Source organism: Colletes gigas, unplaced genomic scaffold (genome assembly GCF_013123115.1).
Source record: "Colletes gigas isolate AHSC1104 unplaced genomic scaffold, ASM1312311v1 Colletes_gigas_Sc00003, whole genome shotgun sequence".
NCBI lineage: Eukaryota > Metazoa > Arthropoda > Insecta > Hymenoptera > Colletidae > Colletes > Colletes gigas.
In genome coordinates this window covers 7,234,825-7,255,328 of record NW_025106632.1, presented here as the reverse complement: position 1 = coordinate 7,255,328, position 20,504 = coordinate 7,234,825, and the positions used below count along the sequence as shown (strand labels likewise).

Below are 20,504 nucleotides of genomic sequence, written 5' to 3'. Positions count from 1 at the left end.
TAAACGTTTTAGAGACTATGTCTGGAAAGGAACGTGTGAATCTTGCAGCATGAACATATCGTCCCCATTGAAAAGGTAAAGGCAAAGCGAATCTTCCCGCTTTCACTAGGCGGCGCCACTTGTACTAGATCAAATTTTCGTTTTCGATGCGTGACAAGGGCGTCCATGAAACCGACAATCTGCCGGCCGATTCTCTGTTTTCAGTCGCCTTCGCTGCTGGCAGCGTACGGACGGAGGAGTTAAAATTGTTTCGCGAAAATCAGTTATTTTTCTGAATATTGTCACCACTTTACTACCATCGTATACTATGATATGAAAATCCGTAACCCTTCGACGAGTGACTTTCGTGATTTGACATTTGGAGAGGGAACAAAAAATGTACTGTCGAAAATGAGTTTCTCCCGTGCGTGGTACCGGCGTTTAACGACACGTCGCGAAAGGGTTAGAATTGAGTAGTATTCAACAACTAGAATTAAAGTGACACTTGAAAACATTACGAAAAAGAAGAATACGAAAAAGGCGGGAGACGGATGCTGGGAAAACCGATTTGGGTATGTTTCGCTTTATTTTATCCGATATTTATTCAATATTTCCATGTTCTGTATTTCACTCGCGCAAATGCTCCAAAATTCGTTAGTACATCGTGATTTTTTAGAAAGGCATGTATAAATAAACTCGATACGCAGCTTAGATGAAATTGTCAAATTGAAATATGAAAATGCTAATAAGGACGTTCATTTGGCGCCTCAAATTTTTGTTAATATTTGTCCCTTACGCGTTTTATAAATAATGTCGGTCTATTTCTTCGATTTATCGATATTAAAACTCTTTCGGTGTCGATTACCTATAATATATCTAATTTCTCACGAAATATTTGAAAACTTTGTACGTTTCGATATGAAAAGTAAATGAGCAGCAACTTTATAGACGAAATAAATCATTTATGAAGAGAATCGAAGATTTCGTCGAATATTCTGCAACGTACATGATTTGTAGTTTACACTTATCCTTACAGCAACCTAGAACAGTTGTTTTTGTAACCTTAACGGCACGTGTTTGTGTTTCTGCATGTTCGATTCCTCGGGCGCGATGACTTTTGTACATTCGAATCAACTTTGCATTCTGTTAACGGTTCGAGCGGGGTTACACGGTTTTTGTCACACTATTTGCGTGCCTTTCGATTCATGTAAACAGAGGCAAGATATAATTGCTCGAAACAGGCATTGTGCGAAGGTTGGCCGTGCATATTGGAACTCGACGCTTTTCGACTCTTTGTCCTTACGTGGTTTCGTGTATTATCCTCGTTAACGCGAATAACTGAACCGATCGAATCAGCCGATCAGCGCAAATTCAAGTTGAAATTCAAGATCGCTGTGTTCACGGTGCCTTTGGTTAAACCAGTAAGTAACCATGATTACGAAATATTTTTCTCAACGAACAATATTCGTCGACACCGTTTCGCGAAATTCATTCGCGAGTTACGTATTTCTCGCAGAATTTCGTATCGTCGAAATACTTGGCGATTCAGAGTCGGTTTTTTCCCGCGCAGCTCTATACATCTCGCGGCACCGTGCTTGCCGTAGAACGTTATTTCGGTTACGTACGAGTTAATTGCCCTCTCGATAACGACGGGCAGGGCCGTACTATTAAAAACTAACAAAGGTGTCCGTTTGCTTTTTTACACTTTGTTGTTCGGTGTCGAGAGAGCGTGTCTGTGACCGATCTGGTTTACCGTTTGCAAAGCCGACGGGCTCTATAGAATTTCGAACGGCGATTGTTGTTCAGCAAAGTTGCAAGTGCACAGCTTTTCGGTCGGAAGCTCCTGCCCTACGTATCGGTCCTTTCTACCGTGTTTCCCCTCCTCTACGTGCTTTGCGTAGCAGCGACGGAACCGCGTGTACCGGAGTTCTAATTCTTTATGCAGCCTGCCAAGGAAATTCACAGTAGGAATGCACGGAAGGGAGGTTGCAAAATCCAGTTCCCCCTTTCCTTCTCTTTTCTTTTTTCCTCTTCCACGACGAGAGAGAGGAGGCTGTTTCGTGCCTTGCATTCACGGGACGCACTCGTTCGCGCGCCTGTGTGCACGCACACCGGACGACCGCGCGTGTCCGTGTGCGCGTGTGCACGCGCACCACCACCGGCGAATGTGCGCGCCGGCGAGCCAGTGCGTGTGCTTCCGAAAGTGAGTGGGACACGCGGGCCTTCACGCTGAAGGAGAATCAATAGATGTGCGTTGCATCTTGCCCCTCTTGTCGCCCTTTTCGGCTGCCCCACACACCCTTCTGCCACCGACTCGACCTTCGCACGAGTGCGCCGATGGCCGATACGCGCGCTCCTCTCTGCCTTCGAGCATCCCTTCTTGACGGATTCATTATTTCCTTTAAGGGGTTACGGCCACCCCGACGGGCCCAAAATCGACCCCGGTGTTTTCACGAATTTTTTTATCGGATACGCGCGCGTTCCGGTCGAAGTCACCTGTTCGCGAAACTTCGATAACAATTTTCTCTCGAACGTCCATGTTTATTTATAACGAAGAAAATGGCGCCGCGGCGTACGCGATAAGTAGAAAACCGTTCGACCGAATTTAACGCGTTCGCTGCCAGTTAAACAGCCGTATAATATTCCGCAAAAGTAACATTTTTATTTCAAGACCATTGTGAGCTACGTAACCTAACATTTATTTTTGCGACCTTGCTAAAATTCACAAATTCTATCCAAATTTATTCCTCCCAACGTCTTAAAGGGTAAGACCACTGTATAACCTGAAATAAGAGTAAGAGGATAAGAATATTCAAGAATGTTATCAACCATGTCGTTAAGTGTTTAAAAAAAAATATTTATTCAATAATAGTGCAAAATGATGACTGAGGTTTTTACAGTGGTCTTACCCTTTAACTTGAGAATTAATTTTTCTAGTATTATAGTGGTAAATTCTGTCATCCACATATGGGTAAAAAAATAACAAAAACAAATTTGTTTAAAAATTAAAAGTAAGTTATTGCCAGAGCAAATTGCATAAAAAAAAAACTATGTTTTTGTAAGTCTGTTAACACTTTCAGGTCCGGTGACACCGACGTGGTGTCTTTTTTGAAATTTTGAATTTTTCTTTTCAATAACCTCGATAAATCGTATTGATTAACACGTATCGTTTCATAAAAAGCAGTTAACTTTATTACGTCGTAATGAATTTTGTGCTTTATGTTTGCACATTTTAATGAAGAAGTTTGCAAACGAAAATATTTGTGAACCATGCGGACGTGAAAGTGTCAATTAGTATCAAATGTTTTGGTATAGCGTGTCGCGTACTTGAAAAAAGTCATAGAAGGGGGAAAATTCTATTTCTGGGGTTACACAGCTGGGTAGAATGCAAAGTGCATAATAGCATATATGTATAGCTTTGGCATTCTTATATTTATTGATCTATTTGCTTGGCGTTTATGTATGTAGCTTTCGAGTTTGGAGGGTTGCACAGGGTGCAATCTTTAACGTGGATGTACACATAGAAACCAGCAACAGGGTTACCGCACTTCAACCCTCGGTAGATTCCCTGGGACGAATCTCCTAGGTGAAACCAGTTTCAAAGTAGTTCGAGTCGTTTCGTATTATCCATTTCCCTTTCTTCGATGGGTGGAAGAAAACAGTGAATGTTGACAGTGTCTTAAAGAGGTATGACGCATAGAACGAACATAAAGATACTTTTCGAACGCGTAATAGAGAAATATGATACACGTAAGTGTGTATTAAAGGGACACGGTCGAAAGTTAGGATTCTAGAAAGAGGAATTAATCGAAAAGAGAAACGTTTCTTAAACGATAAAAGATGCATTGTTACACGAACGCAAGACAAATATTAGTGCAAAATTATTCCTTTATAAGTAAGAAGTATTTCTTCTAAAATGAATTTACAACTGAATTTCTATCTGTCTCCTTTTTGAGAAATGGCAGTATTTAGTGGCATAACACCGCGAGTAAAATTAGTCACCATTTGCTATTTAAATTGTAATTTTAGCGAGAACTGCGATATATTCGTGAATTTCAATATGTTTAGAATCTTCGAAGGTGAAAACGAAATAAAACAAACAAGTGCGTGCTCTGAGAAGAGGCCACAGCTGACTAATATTTCGTTCGAGCAATGTCCATCTCTCTGTTGTAATACGTATCTACGTATACTCAAAGTTTATTGAATTTCCGGGTCGAGGGATCATCCCTTGTAAATTACTAATTTTATCCTCGTCCGAGACGTTCGAACAGTACGATCTAATATACGTACGCTACTAGCGTTCGAACGAAGGTGGTAGTACAAAATATCCAAGCGGAGCTTCGATCAGGATGCTCGAGTCGTGTGTAGAATGTATCGAAGTGATTAGAAAAATTGTTTACGCCCCGAGTGATGCTCGTCTCGAAACGTAAACAGAGTTAGCGTAGGTCGTGCGGTGCTACAGACACGCGGTACGTCTTGTTCTCGTTCTGCCGTAATGTACGTAATACGTGATACGATTTATTAAAACAATCGATCGCACGGATAAGCTTGATAGTTCAAAGGGAGAATTCTGGTTGTATTTCGAAAGAGTTGATGGCGCACGGTGGCGAGATCGGACCGATGACCGTGAAAAAGCGTCGAAAGCGAGCCCGTGGTAATCGTAATCGCAGAAAGCGTGGGCGAGCTCGGGTGGGTGGCGAAAGCTTAGGGGTGAAAGGAGGGGAGAAAGGGAGGCACAGGTGAAAGTGAAGCGAAGGTGGTCGAGTTAGAGCGGTGTTTGGGAGGGTGAAAGGAGGTTAATGATTAGTTCTTCCGAGGTCGGGGGCTGTTGCCGGGTGCAGGTTGCCTGGCTCCCTTCAGACCACCTCCTTTCACCCCACCGCCCCCAAGGACATCGCCCCCCTAGCCCCGTTACCCTCTTGGTTTTTCGCCCTTCGAGCCCCTCTGTGCTCACCGATCCTGCCAACCTCCAAAATTTCAGACCCTACCACCGACGCAACTACGCATACCGGGGCGAGGGAGGGGGAGGGTGAATGGGGGTGTGTGCGAGCTTGCAAGGTTATTCTCCCCTCCATCGGGTGCGCTGATACCTTCAGGAACGTACCTAGCGCGCGAGGAATTTTCTATCGGACGGGATACGTGTCCCCGTGAAATTTTATATCGGATCGTTACTCGTCCCGATGCATCCCGCGCGTTCCCTTCCGCGCTGCAAAACATGTCCGACCAGGACGGGGAACGGCGAGCCCGGTATGCAAGACATTGCCTTAATTATCAAGCGATTCCAGTTATGCCGGCATCAGGGTGAACGGAGGATCGCCCGGCATCGCTGAAATTCGTTTCGATTCGCTAAATTTTAACTATACCTGCACCGTGGTCCGCTTTAATCGGAAAAATTGCAGATCAGAATTGTTCAGAGTTCAACGAAACGGGTGACCAAACGTTAGAAATAACGGTGATAACGTTTGCAAACATTCCGTCGGTTCCTGTACTCGCCGCCAGAGGGACCGTTTCTCTCGCAAGCGCTCGACCGACGTTTTAGGCAGGGTCTACTGGGATGCCTCTTCTCCATCTCTTACACGGGGCCCCCAACGCGAACAGTAGAACTTTCAATTGCCATAGTCGCCGATACAGAGTTGCTCAACGCCATTGAAACTATAAAAATTCGTGTTTGATTCGAACAACGTGTTTCAACGTTTCGACGGAATCGTCTAGTACCATTAAACTGTCCATCGTGTTAGGAAATATTTGTCTCATCACGAACGCTACAAAAATATGTATGGCGACAAAGGACAGGCGTTTTAATTAATATGCCGACGCCAGAAGCTGCCGACCCCGTAAACCGAGAACAGTGTCACTTGCCTTAATCTGACTACCAGATCGCATTAGAGTACGGACTGAAAAATATCTACGTACGTGTCTCCCTTGCGATTAGACTTGTGTTTTATTCGGATAGAAAACGAGAAATAGCTTTTCAAAAATGTTTAGGATGATCCAAGGATCCGGTGTTTCTGAATTGATGTTTGAATAAAAACGCTAGCGGTTCAACTATTAAAATAGAAATAGAATCTTCCATTGATCTTTTCGATCACCGTTTGTTTTTTTCGTTAGCACTTTGGCTGTTTGATTCTCAGAGACTGTTCATTGTGAAACTAAAACAATTAATTCGAAAGTCGAAACGTTAAAGGAAATAAATTTGAATGGGATTCATGAATTTTAGGTTGCGAAAATAAGTACTAACAAGGAGAATACAGATACAGGACCTTTGGGTCACCGATTTCATTGAGATTTTTAGCACTGATAGATCTTGTTGCCCTATTTGCAAATATATATTATTATAAGGTTAGATACTCAATAGCTTTCGAGATATTTACAATTCAAAGGCTTGTAAGACAAATTTGATAACTCTATAACTTCCAAAATATGGGTTGCACCGAACAATTTCGTGTACAAAAGTTGCATGGCTCAAAGGGGTATATTATAATATGTTTCGGAGATTCGAAGGTCAACTTTCCTTTTTTAAATAGAGTACTATATTTTTTTATACCAAAATGTATGTATACGTTACAAAAACACATCTAAAAGTGTAGAAAAGTGTTAAAGAATAACTGTGTATGAAACTAAGCGAAGGATGTTTAAATTCTCGAGTGATATTTCAGAAACGTTATCAGTTTAATAACGACTACATTTTTAGTGAATAAAATAACGTGTAATATAATATATTTTTTAATTTCTACGTAAAAGTATTAATAATGGAACGCAAGGTTGGACTTGCACCATTACGATTCGATATGCACCGCTAACTTTACTCAAAGTATGAGCTTACAAGTAAATCGATTTTTACGATAAATAGAAGGCAGCTTGAATCCGGTGTTAACTCAAATTCGACGCTATGGTGTACCACTCTCGACTCCCGCCAATGGTCTAAAAGTTGCGAACGCGTTGGCTAGTAAAATTATCTTATCGATTCGCCCGAAAGGGAGCCAGAATCGGTCGATGGTTCGCCGCTGGCGAACGCGGAAAGAAGAAAGGAAAAAGTAGAAATAGGGAAAAAGAAAAGAAAAGAAAAAAAAAAAATAAAAGTTGATCGAGCTCGCCCTTTGCAACGTCAGCCCTGGCCGAGAGGCCGCCCTCGTAACGGCCCGAGGACTTTCTAGCGAAAGCGATGGCTGTGGCTGGCCGGTTGCCTACGTAGGAAAACCGACGGGGGTGGTTGTGCGTCGCTCGCCGACGGAGGTGGATGTTCCTCCACCTTGAACGCTGTTCGAGGTAGCCGCGGGGAGGGAGCTCGGGGGTGGCGGGAGCGACGGTTGGGTTGGTCGGTCGGCTGCGGAGCGACGGGGCGCGCCGGTAACCTTGCAACCCTCTTGCGTACGTGGAGAAAGGGGAAGTGACAGGAATCCCGGGAGGAGCGGTGGGCTATGGGTTGAAGGCAGTCGGGGGTGCAGCCGCACGGGGCGGCAGTGACGGGCGTGACGTAGTTGGAGGAGGATGTACGCCCCTGACGGCGAGGGCCACGGCAACCAACAACCATCCCTGGTCAATCCATGGTGGCTTCATCCGCCAGGTACACCGTCTTCACCCGTTCATTCTTCTTAATTTACGGAATTTTCATTCACGACGATGTGTATATTATGCGGCTCGTACGTCGATCTTCGCGCTCAAAACGCGTGATAGGGGGGACGCTTCGATGACCGATCGATCGATCCTTATGGTTTTTCGCGGCTTCCAGCGAGAACCGTACGCGTTACCGAGTGTGTTGGTGAAGATCGATGCTCGGGAACGATCTATCCGGATCCCGTGCAACGGATATTAGCTGGTCGGTCACCGATGTGCCCCGTTGATGGTTCGCGGGTGATCGCGTATCGGGTTGCTTCTAGATAATGCTACCAAACGCGTTGATCGTTAGAAACTTACCTGTTTAGAGTACCATTTTACGCGTTTTACCACTTTACATATGTACACGGTATCGATTAATACGTACGAATTTCGAATGCCGTGAACGGAGTTTCGTTCTTAGTAAAGTTTATCGTTCTAGAATAACGGTTTGTCGTTGCTTTGAAAATATACAAATCTATTTTGTATCGTTTTAACTATGTTTGGAGAAAATAGTATTAAGGTATCGAACGTATCGTGTGTATAACACATTGTTGAGTGTTGTTTCCATCCGATGAGGATATATAATAAGGGTTTGTTTCGTCTCCTTGTTGATTTTTTCATCAATTATTTCGGAGACTAACGTTCAAAACTTGTTTTTAACTTCGTGATCTTCCTGAAAGATCCTGCATGAATTCTTCATTTCGAGACGATGCCAAAAATGGCCATTTTTTAACATCCTCCTTTCTAAAGTACTGTATTAGTAAAATTCAGTCAACAGACGTCATCCTTTGTCCACACAGGTGCCTTTCCATAACCGTAACAAAATGAAACGAGTTGTTTTTCTACTTTGCTTCGATGAAACAGCGCAGAAAGCTCGTCGATCGTTTACGAGTCTTCTTTACCACTGTCTTTTAAATTAATTCACGACAAACGATAATCAGACCGACAAAAAATAGTTCGAAGACGAACAAATTCACCAAATTGGAAGAAAAAGAAAACCCTGATTATACAAATATCATAAATTTTGTTTCCCCTTTGGGTTTAATGTCGCATCGACTGTAAAGTCATCAGATCATTACCTTTTTGGGTCGTTCTGTTAAAGTTTATAGTTAGAATAGTTGTTATTGAAATAGATGGTAAAAAAAAAAACACCGCAGCTTTTGATGGGACCTTCCAAACAAGTCTGAAGTGTGTCACCGTGGCAGTCGACGCGTTAATCTCGTCCGTTTTCACGCAGAACTATTCTCTCGTTTTGTGAGAACCCGAAAGCCCCGGCGTGTAGGTATTCTCATTAACCGTTCGTTTCGGTAAACGAATAGTTAGGCGAGCTGGTTTCAGTCCACGCCTCGTGTCACCGTTATGTACATTTAGAGTGCGCGTACACCTTCCCGCTTCCTTTGTTTAATCTCATGCAGCGCATGCACGTGCTACGTGCACGTTCATGTACGCCTGTGCAACGCCGGGCAACGGTAACTGACGGAAACCACGCTCATTTTGTGCACGGTACAACATTTATTTCTTCCGTTTAATTTCTCTCCAATGTTCAAAACACCAGAAAAACCGTCGAGTTCGCGTTTCAAACCAACGACTTTCGTTCGAGGAATCTATATCGCAAGAAAAAATGGAAGGGCGAAGTATTTTACGCTATTGTAATTATCTTTCAACGACGACGATGTAAAATCCTTCTTTGCATCAAATATAAAAATGATGAGAAATTTAACCCTTAAGTGGACTCTCGATCTCAATTATTTCACTTGACGTTGGATTTCTACTAAACTAGCAAATGGAAATCAATTTTCCTTTAAAGCGTTTAAAAAAATAATGAATTAATGGAGCATTACATAAATTTTCGAATTACATTGAAATATATTAAGCAATTAGTTCGAAAGTAGAAACGTTAAAGGAAATAAATTTGAATAGGATGCATGAATTTTAGCGGGGTTATGAAAATAAATATTAAAACTTTGAAGTTATACAGGATGTTCCACGCAACTTGGGCGCCTCTATAACTTCCAAAATATGGGTTGAACCATAAAATTTTGTGTACAAAAGTTACATGGTTTAAAGGGGTATATAGTACATTTATTTTTTTTATGGGTAGAGGTGTTTCAGAGATTTGAATATGTTAAACAATTAGCAGTTTGAACTTGATTAAAAGTCCAATTGAGGGTTAAAAGTGTTATAAAATTAACGACTTTGTACCCGTTGTATTTTTGTTGTATTGCAAACTGAACCTCGTAAAAATGTCTCGAGAAGAGACGCCACTGAATAATTTTGTACGATACACGTTTTTTTTTTTTAAATTTTCTTTCGTCCCGACCGTGTATCGATATTTGTATAGAAGAACCAAGATTCTAAATTTAATTTCCAATAGACTATGTTGCGAATGCTTTTGCTGTGAAAGCAAATGTAAGATATTTTATTATCATACATTTTATAGTTCTCGACAACCCCTCCTCCGGGCAAGAAGTTCGCTATGTCATATAGACGATATTTTAAGTTGGTCTACTTCAGGAACTCGTTCTAAATTTCATCGCGATCCCTCCCGCCGTTTCCCCGTGACGCGGTGACAAACGTACAGACGCGACTGGATTTTATTTATAATTGTTTAACACTCCTTTCCCCTGGTATACAACCCGAATAAACAGCTGAACAAATGAATTTAATTAAAATCGATTCGATAGATTAGTTAATCCAGATAGACAAACGATTCTTTATCCAAATTTTTAATCTAGAAACCCTCTCTATTATACATCGAATTCGAAACCGTTTAAAAGTTATAATTTTATTTATATAAATCGCGAATAATTGTTCAACGCGTAATCATTGTGCTTGTGTTCGCGGAGTCTTCTGCGTATACGTTTCTTCGCTGTTGTCGTTTATTTACAGATATGAGAACCTATTTTGAGACGCGGCTATGCGCGTATCTGTTGGGTACTTTGTGTTTCGTCGTCATCTTCTGCGGAAGCTTGACGAACGCCCAGACTGCCGGTCAACAGAACAAAAATCTTTCTCGTTTACGAACAATAACAGTTTACGGGGGATCAAGGGATCTTATTTTTAATTTAAAAGCAGTAAAGTTATCGTCACGTGTTAAAAATGTCGAAGAATCTTTAATGTCGGTTCTGCTATCCTTGATGCTTTAGAAACTTGACTCGAAGCGTGTCGTGCAACCTGCTCGCTGATGATTAAGTCTAAAACGAAGGGTCAGTTGATTGTCTTATTTTTAATTTAAAAGCAGTAAAGTTATCATCACACGTTAAGAATGTCGAAGAATCTTTAATGTCGGTTTTGCTATCCTTGATGCTTTAGAAACTTGACTCGTAGCGTGTCGTGCAACCTGCTCTCTGATGATTAACCCCTTAACGCTCATGCCCGAGTCTGACTGCTTTGAAAAACGATATTTGTTTAATTTGATGCTTTAAGGGATGACTATATTTGTTTTCCTTCAAGTTATACACTAGATACAACATTGTAATGAACAAAAATAATTGTTCAATTGTAATGAATAAAGAAAACTGATCATTCTTGATCAATCTGAGAAATATGAGCGTTAAGGGGTTAAGTCTAAAACGAAGGGTTAGTTGATGTCTTATTTTTAATTTGAAAGCAGTAAAGTTATCGTCACGCGTTAAAAATGTCGAATAATCTTTAATGTCGATTCTGCTCTCCTTGATGCTTTAGAAACTTGACTCGTAGCGTGTCGTGCAACCTGCTCTCTGATGATTAAGTCTGAAACGAAGGGCCAGTCGATATCTCATTTTTAATTTGAAAGCAGTAAAGTATCATCACGCGTTATAAATGTCGAATAATCTTTAAATTCGAATAATCTTTCGGTTCTACTATCCTTGATGCTTTCGAAACTTGACTCGTAGCGTGTCGTGCAACCTGCCCGTTGACGATTGAGTCTGAAACGAAGGGCCAGTGCCCTTGTAGCGAAAAACGAGGGTTCCAATGTTCCGCTTCGGGCAGAAAACGCGAACGAGAAAGCAGAAAGCATAGCGGAGGGGGGCAATAGGTGCTAGATCATCCACCGCTGCAGGCTGTTTGCTACTTGTTGTCTTCTTTGATTCCCGCGCGATCCTTGCGAACCTCCCCCTTTGATCGCGTCGATATCTTATCCGTCGCGTATCGTCCCCTGTTCGATATCGTCAACGTTTTTCCGCGCCCCCGTGGCACCGTTTCTCGCGTTTCGTGATCGATTTCACCCAAGAAGCTCGCCCAAAATACGCGAACGCGTCTTGATTTCCACAAAAATTTTTACATATAGGAGTTCTCCAGGTTGCCACGAATTCGAAATCGAAATTTGATGCGGCAAATACGCGATGTTGGAGGGGGGAAAAAACATACGAAATCGTAATCAGGAAAAATTGTACTAAAAACTAGCACCGAGCAATAATGCAGGTGATTTTTGATCTACATTTTGAGGGCAAAGAATTAAATTCACAACTAACGAGTTTCATTAGTATTTCGTAGATAAATACGGGGACAGCTAATTAATCGATGTGCCAGGAAAATAAATTGTGCCTGTACGCGCATCAAGATCGAACTCTTGCATCTTTTCGATCAGATAACACCTGCTGTGATAGTGTCACTGAAATTTACTGTTTGTATTAATTTCATTCCCAACAGAAACGGGCGCGATTTTATCCGAATAATAAGTAACGAACAAAGACTCAATGTTTAACAATTTATTCGTGAAATACTTTATTCTTCGGTTAAATTAAACTTTATTCTTACATTATTATCATCGTATCTTACACAGCTTATCCTTTATATTTCCCTATGTACTAATTCTCTAGCAACGATGTAACATTTACTAGAATATTATAAATAAATGTGAAACGTTATCATTTAAATAAGTATACACATTAATAGATTTAAGAGTATTCTTCAGCTCCTGCGTATTTTTATCTTTTTTTTTTTTTATATCGTCCGAAGTTTACATTGTGCCCGACGAACACGTCCGCATTTTCAAGCCGAAATTTTCGTCGGTGGAACCCTTTCTTTGCATTTTCTCTACCCTTCGGCAATTACTACCGGGATTCAGGATTCACGCAAATCTCGTCGTTCTGTCTTTCTCGCTTTCTCTTTCATTCAGGGGCGGAAGGTATGGGGGATTGTTGGATAAAGGGGAAACAGTGCTGCGGTAGGCATCGTTGGCTGCAGTATTGACTATACTTCAGGGGCAGGTCCTTCGTAGAATGTATTTTCTACACCGTTATCACCCTTCATGCCACACAGCACCGCTTCCGTCTAACGCAACGTTGCAAGCCTCCTCGAATTTCGATAGGGGAAACTGAAAGAATGGTAAACACCTAACTGTCTTTCGGCGATGATTCCTTCGTGCATTCGATATTACGTACAGAGACTAAAATAATCTGCCCTTATAAGCTCGTAATGAACAGAAAATATTCACGGTCGTTTTATTTTATATACCAATGGCTCTGTTATCGCTACTAAAATTAAATCGTAATATTTTAATCCGGTTCTATACTATATTAACTTGCAATTATTATTCCTATAATATTATCAATATCAGGTAATATTCGTTAGCACGAAGAGCTATATTACTACGTTTAAAAAAAACATTATTGGCATTTCGTACTGGGTGGCTCGTCAATAAAGCTGATCCAGCAAACCCTTAGACGCGATTAATCGTCCAAACAGTCCCCAATATACGAAGAATTCATAACACACTTATCGTCGGGGAAGAGTAATGACGAAAACCTGAAACAAAAGAAGTATTGGGATTTAATTTAAGTCCAACGAGAAGGAAAGAACCGCGGGGAGAAGCATTATTTAAACCAATGCTCGGTTTAAAAACAAAAGTATCATTATTTTGCGTTTAACATTGCTAACGTTACGAACAAATTATTGCTGTTAAAGTGAGTAATCACCGTTACAAATAATGATTACTTATTTATCCGTTAGTTTCGTCCAAACAATCCCCAACACTGATCTGGCTCAGCCTCAAGACTGATCTAGCTAATCCTAAGACGCAATTAAATCTTTAATTTGATTAAATCCTTATACGAAACTTGAAAGTATGATTTTTTAGGGACAAAGTGCGCTGATTAGCGCTCGATACGATACAATTCAAACATACCAGAGCTTCGATATACCGGAAAAGAGTCGGATTAATGGCATTGGATGCAACCCAGTGCTCTTAACTTCATCGTTCGAGTTGCCTTCAGCGAACGAACTTCTTTCTTCTCAGCAGTATATCCGTTTCTAAAGAAACTGCGCGTCCTTGTCTTTTACTAACTTGTACCTTTGATTGATCCGTGGTAGTGGTTAATAGAGTGGGTTATCAAAGCAGAGCCACGCTCTCGTACCTATTCACCACACCGAGCCGGGGACCTTAATTGAATCGGTGAAATAACTCACTTACCGGTTACACAGCGTAATGCACTAATGCAGCCTTCAGCCTGGGAGAAAAATAACGTTGGACTTTTTCTTCGAGCACTCTGCAAATAACAGTCCGCGGTTTATTGCGTTCGACAGATTTTTTTCTCGCTAGGAACTGCAACATCCGTGCAGAAAGTTCGAACATTCCGTAAGCTTACAAAAAAATCATTTTATTCATACAAATTTTAGATTTATTCCTTGAATTGAAATTACCATATATTTTCATAAAATTTAATCTGTGGTGTTACGAATTCCAGTTAACGGAGATTTGTGGCGCGGGGGGTGGATTAGTCTCGGAATAACGCCGGATTTTCTCGAATCTACTACTTCGGGGGACAATTTTAGTGAAACTTTTTATTCTTCTCCGCGTAGATCTGCTGTTTCAACCGTCGTGGCAGGGATTGCCGAATTGTTACGATTATTTTAATTGGCGATCTCACTCACACGATCTCACTTATCTGTGTTGCGACACGCGTCGCGACGACGCGCGTGCGTAACATTTAGCGAGCGTGATGCATCGCGTACGTAATTCCGACCATCTTGAGCTTGCATGCATTATTGTTAACGGTATAAATATGCAATTTGTCAGTATCAGCGTTAAGTGGAGCAATTGTATCCTCGGTAGCTTATGCGTCAGTTTCGTGCCTCTCTTCTTATTGTTAGCATCTACGGTAGAACGACTTTTCTGCGATTTACATGATAGCAAACAACTGTACAGCTCTTTCAGCAGCTCGGCTATCTCGCTTTCAAGGAATATTCCTAACATCGTTGATCCACGGAACAATTCTCGCGACCTTGTTCTACGCGTCAGATGCCTCGGTATTCGGGTCGCGCGTAATCCTATTCTACGAATTTCAATGCAGTACCCTTCGACCCTTCGAGTGCTCGGAATTACCAAAAGCTAACGAACGAAATCGTTTTCGATTGGAAAAAAAAAATGTTTGTTCGAACACTTTTGCATGCCTGTGTATATATTTGTTTAATTTCGTAAAGTCGGAGTACCATAATACTCGTAATAATCGATTATTTAGAGGGCAATTTAGATTTGACAACTTATATTTCTCCCTGATGTCAACAGATCCACTCAATCGTCTCTGATAGCGAATTCTTATCGTATCACTTTGGATTTACGGGGAACCACGGCATCCTTCATAAACTGTATATTTAAACTTTTCTAACATTCTGCCCTCGTGTTGTTTATATTATTATTTCGATCATCGCGCTGTACTACTTCTGCCCGCCAATGGGGCTTCCCATTTATCGAGCAAATAAACAAATAAATATTTGTCGTAGCCAAAGGGTTCGACGGGGTGACGTTAAGCGGGCACTCGATATATTAAAAAAATTTCCACGTCTCGGGTTCACACCCTACGCGTTCTTTATTTTTCATCGGGAAATGGCAATTACGCCGGATCACCGATTCAATTTAGGCTTTCGACGATTCTCCAACCCCCTCCCACCCTCTGGCATTCCGTCGTAACCGTTTCTACCGCGAATCCCAAAAAATCCATACAACGCAGCGTGTTTTCTCTCCGCAGCCCGGACCCGGTGACATAATACGCGTCGCCATAGGAGAACCGTCGAATTACGGGTGCTCGATCGCCTACGCGCGCACGCATGCACGCACCACCAGCGTATCTCTCTCTCTCTCTGTCGCGCGCGCGCGAAATCCCCCGTCAGTGTGACGCGCGCACACGCACACCGGCCGACGAAACACGCGCCTCCGTGCTGCGCGTGCGCGAAATACGTGTGCGTTGCAGCGCGCACACACCCCCGCTGCCCCCGTGTGCAGTGCGCCGCGCGAGCGTGTGCGTGCGCGAACGCAGCTGTGTAAGTGGCCAGGGGCGCGCGTGCGGCCCCCCAGCGACCTTGAGCCTTCTCGGTCCTCCGTGAGCTTCCCCTCCCACGCTTACCAGCCGGCCTCTGCTCGCCCCCCCACGCGCAATATCTCCCTCCCCTGATGCCGCTGCCGCAATTGCTTCCCTCTCTTTCTCCCCCGCCTCCCACCCACCCTTTCGCTTTCCTTTACTCGCGGTGCCGCGCAGTCAGCGATGGGCTCGAGCTCGCCACGAACGGCCATCGAAACTTTCTACATCGTGCAACGTTTTCGTAATCTTGAACACAGTCTGATAATTCTCGATGGTCTCTTGGAAGTACGTCTTTTTTAAAGATTTTCCGCGGGTTTTTCTATTCTTCCACGAGAAGTTGCAGTCCGCTGACTCGCGGGTATTGGTCGAAAACGGTGACGGTCATATCAGCGGACTGCAGCAAGAGTGGTGCACTCTGCTTCTCGTGGAAGGACTATAGTGTTTTTGGTATCGTTTAACACTCGAAACGACGTATGTAGATCTATCGTAGAAAGAAATTGTTCGACGACTCGTTCGAAGAGAGATTCCGTACGGCCATCGCTAAGCGCCACTCATTGTCAGCGATGCCTCGAGCTCCTGAATTTCCATCTACCTACTCTCTCGCTTTTTCCCCACTCGTTCTACTAGTATCCCTTCCTTTTATTACTCTTTAGTGTTACGCCTGTCTCCGTCGTTCTTTCCGTGTCTTTTTCGTCCTCCCTCCCCACGACTCCTACACTCGTTCCCCTCTTCTTTCGTGGCCCTCGCGCGGCACGACGCCTCTTGCACGCACGCAATGCCGGGCCAGGGAGTGCACACTAAATTTTGGCGAACCAGGGACGTACACAGCGGTGTTCCATCGACGATGACATTCCGGGGCGTGGAGTTCGTAAATCTTCGGCGGGGTTGTTTTGACGTACGGCGCTGGAAGTTAGGTAGCTTTGGTCGACGGGTTGGGCAAGAGTCACGATTCGTTTCGACGCATATATTAGAATACCAGATGCACTTTGTATGTATTTAGAATTGAGTAACAACGTGGAGGATTACCTAAACGTATACACGATCACCGAACGGTTGCATTCTTGCTCGAATAACACTAACACGTTCTGATCGAACAGACCTTTCTAGATTCGATGTTTAATTCTACACATTTGTTGCACGAAACTATGGTAGATGCCTTATAATATCGAGGGAAAGCGGCAATAGTTTGCACCATCTCGACCAAACATTGGGAGGCTTATTGTCGGAATAGAGAATGACGCGAGCCGATTATTTCGTCCCGATTCACTCAGTCGCTCGTAAATTCGTTCTGTGACCTCGACTTGAACGCGCGCCCGTGTAGTTGTTGCGCACCGAGCAACGAGGACACAAGGGCGTTGCGTCGCGTACAACGATGACGTCGAATAATTGCAATTTCGTCGGGAATGTGGCATAAACCAGTCGTTTTTAACCTTTTGCTAACCTAACGAAGCTCAATGCTCCTCGAATTAACGTTCTTCCAGTCTCATTTACATTAGACAACACAGTCGATCGATCTCAAATCGTTTATACCATAGTCTTGTCGCTCGAGATTTTGTTATTCGATATGGCACATGCAGTCCGTCGCAAATTGCCATCAATCCGTGATATCGGTTAATAAATGTAGTTTTATCAAAATTAAATAGTAAGAAATGTCGTCGATGGGTTAAAAATAGAGAAACGATCTATGCTTGGGGCATCGTCCACAATATTGAGAGTTAGTACCCGTTTACACGAAGTTTAAACTCGGCTCAGCTTGGAAAATTGACTTTCTCTCGACTCTGAATTCTTAAAGTGCGTTTAGAAGCATGGAATGCCTAGTTTCAAATTTTCTTTAACAAGAAAACTACGAATGCTCCAATTCGAGCGTGTTCTCTATACACTTTAATGAAAACTCTTACTACGATACGTAACACGCATTCGCGTGATCTTTTCACAGTGAATGCAAACAATCATTATAATAGTGTCGAGTAAACCAAACAGTGCATCGAGTTACAAACAAAATTCTATTACCGACAATTTAAATTTAGAATGATATAAATAAGTATTCGAAAGCCTATAGAAATAGGTAAATAAATGATCACGTACCGTGTAAGGTTATGCTCGTCGTTGCATACAAGTTCGAAACGGTTATTTTCTAGATCTTTTGTAACCTCTGATCGAAAGTATCCGTGATGCATTCTACAGTCGCCGCATAGTCCGCGGCTCGATTAAACTTTCGACCAACAGTGACGTAATCGGTTGGCCCGTGGTAACGAAGCCAACCGTACACAAAGATCCCTTTACGTAGATCCCTACCACGTCGTGCGTCGTTCCTGGCGGGTGGCGCCACTTATCCACGTTTCGGCCCTGGCACGTGTTAGATTAGAAAGTGGCGGGGATGCGCGCGATACCTTAGAAGCGTGACGGGTGGGGAGGATGCGAGCGCGAAACGAGGAGGGGGCGGGAGAGGGTAGAAGGAGAGAAAGACCCATGGACAACCATAAGCAGAGAAGAGAGAGATACGCGTATAGTAGCGAGAGAAGAGCACGCGATGGGAGGGGGTACAGAGCATAGCTCGAACTAAAGTTCTAGCCTTAAGCAATCTTGCCCCACCCTCTGCCGAAAAAGTCGAATCTTACTCTCCCTTCCTCCTCCCACCGTTGGTTCCTCTTCCACCAACCGCTCCCCTTCTCCCACCTACGCGACCTTCCCTCTTCTTCCAGCCGTGCTACCGCCATCGGCCCCACGAAACCACCGAACTCACACTATTTCGTCTAACCGCATTTGCATCGGCACCGATGACCCATATTCACGTTCTTTCCTTCGCGACACGGCCGCACCGACGTCTTTGATCCTCCTTCTCTTTCCCGTCGGTCGGTTTCCTCGCACAGCGGCGATCGACGATCGCCGATCCTCCCGCGCGCTACAGATCCGAGCGTATATCTGTTCCTCCGTGGGTTCGCGGTTAGTGGAACCGTGAGACGGAGAGGGAGCGCGGGGAAAAAAAAAAAAAAGAGAGACAGAGACGAACGGTGGACGGACAGTTACGCGTGATTCGTTCCTCGTCGCGGCGATGCGCGATGCAAGTCGGTGACTCGATTTCGGCTGGGTGAAACGTAGAGACTCAGGGCCATCAGTGTGTACGCGAGCTGTGTTCGGGTACACTTATCGAGGGAATCCGCAGGAACGACGACCACGACACCGGTCCTGCCGCCACTCGTCCGTACACTTCCTCGTCGTTCTCCACGGCGAGACCACGACCGCAGCCTCCGATCCGCGAAAACAGTGCGACCGTGAGAGTAACAAGCTTTCCCGAGGATCATGTGTCGCGTGGACACGTGTACGCGAGTACGGTGCACGAAGCGCTGCCTTCAGTGAGTTCGAGCCACGCTCGGAATTCGGGGGTTATTATTGCAGTGGTTTCGGCGGCAAGAGGAACGCCGGTGTACGATTTCCAAGTGCGTTCGCGGATCGTTGAAAAGGTTCGAACGAGGCGCGGGTCCACCGATGCTTTGGTGTTGTATGCGTTGAACCTGCTGCGAGCGGACGGTAATACGGTCCTGAGCATTTTCGGTAGGTTTCGCTCGACGTTTATTATCGCGTACCGCGGAAATCCGGTCCAAGTTTCCACGAGCACAATGCAACCGGCGATCGATCACGGATACGGGAATAACGCGATGTTATTTTCTCTTAACCGGTGAATCGGAACGTTTTCGAACGTTCGAAAGAGATCACTCGCGACACCCGTATCACCTACGTTTTATCGATACACGAACACTGTATAAAATATTTTCTGTACAGCTGGACGTACTGTTGTTGGGCACGAGCGCGATCAGGAAGGAAAATACCCACTCGAAGGTGGCAGAGACAGGGGTGGCGAAGGTCACGGGGTTGGGCCTAGGGGTGGCATCATGGACTCTCACCAGCACCAGTTCTGTCTCAAGTGGAATAGTTTCGGTAGCAACTTAGCGACAGCGTTCTCGAATTTGTTCAAAAGCGAGAGTCTGACCGATGTCACCCTGTTCTGCGAGGGTAAGTCTCACATTATCCTACATTTATGACGTCTTGTTTCTACTGTCTATATTCCAGCAGCCAGAATTTTCCACTCGAATGGCGCGAGAAATCTCGTGGAACGTATTTTAAACAATTAGAAATATCCTTAATACGGGTTGTATTGCATCAATGGCGCGAGAAAAACCTTAAGGTATTTCCATGACACGAAATAATACGATATCTGGAACGTCCACGTGTCGCGTAGCCGTGGACGTCGAGTCGTTGCAACGAACCGTTGCGATTTCTGTCGCTTATCGGTGATTAGTAACGCGCGAAAACCGACGTCGAAAGCGTTGAAATCACGGATTCGCGCGGAAAGCTTAACGCCCGTGGTATGGATCGAAGCGGGCGCCATCGCTCGTTGCACGCGAATACGGCTCACCTGAGTACCGGGTGCAGTTGCAACCGGTGCACGTGCACGTGTGCGAGTGCAGGCGAGAAGTGCAGCGACTGCGGATTGGCCCGCCCCTACCCCCGTTTCACCCAATCGCGCGGGGCTAGTCCTACACTCGCGCAGTGTCGGTCGCCGTGCATGCGAATCTCGACGGCTTTGACATCGGGACGCGCGTGTGTGCAACCGATGTACGCGTGTATACGTACGTGTACGCGGTTGCACGC

The 20,504-nt window shown here is 44.0% G+C and overlaps 1 protein-coding gene across 1 annotated transcript in view; it reads left to right on the top strand.

Annotated features, from left to right (window-relative positions):
* The first annotated feature begins 7,467 nt into the window (after positions 1 to 7,467).
* LOC122404650 (zinc finger protein chinmo) overlaps positions 7,468 to 20,504 on the top strand; it is a 56,243-nt gene continuing 43,206 nt past the window's right edge. The window contains exons 1-2 of the mRNA XM_043408813.1: positions 7,468 to 7,543; positions 19,635 to 19,865. Coding sequence (XP_043264748.1) covers positions 7,468 to 7,543; positions 19,635 to 19,865 — 307 coding nt within the window. The remainder of the gene's footprint in view (positions 7,544 to 19,634; positions 19,866 to 20,504) is intronic.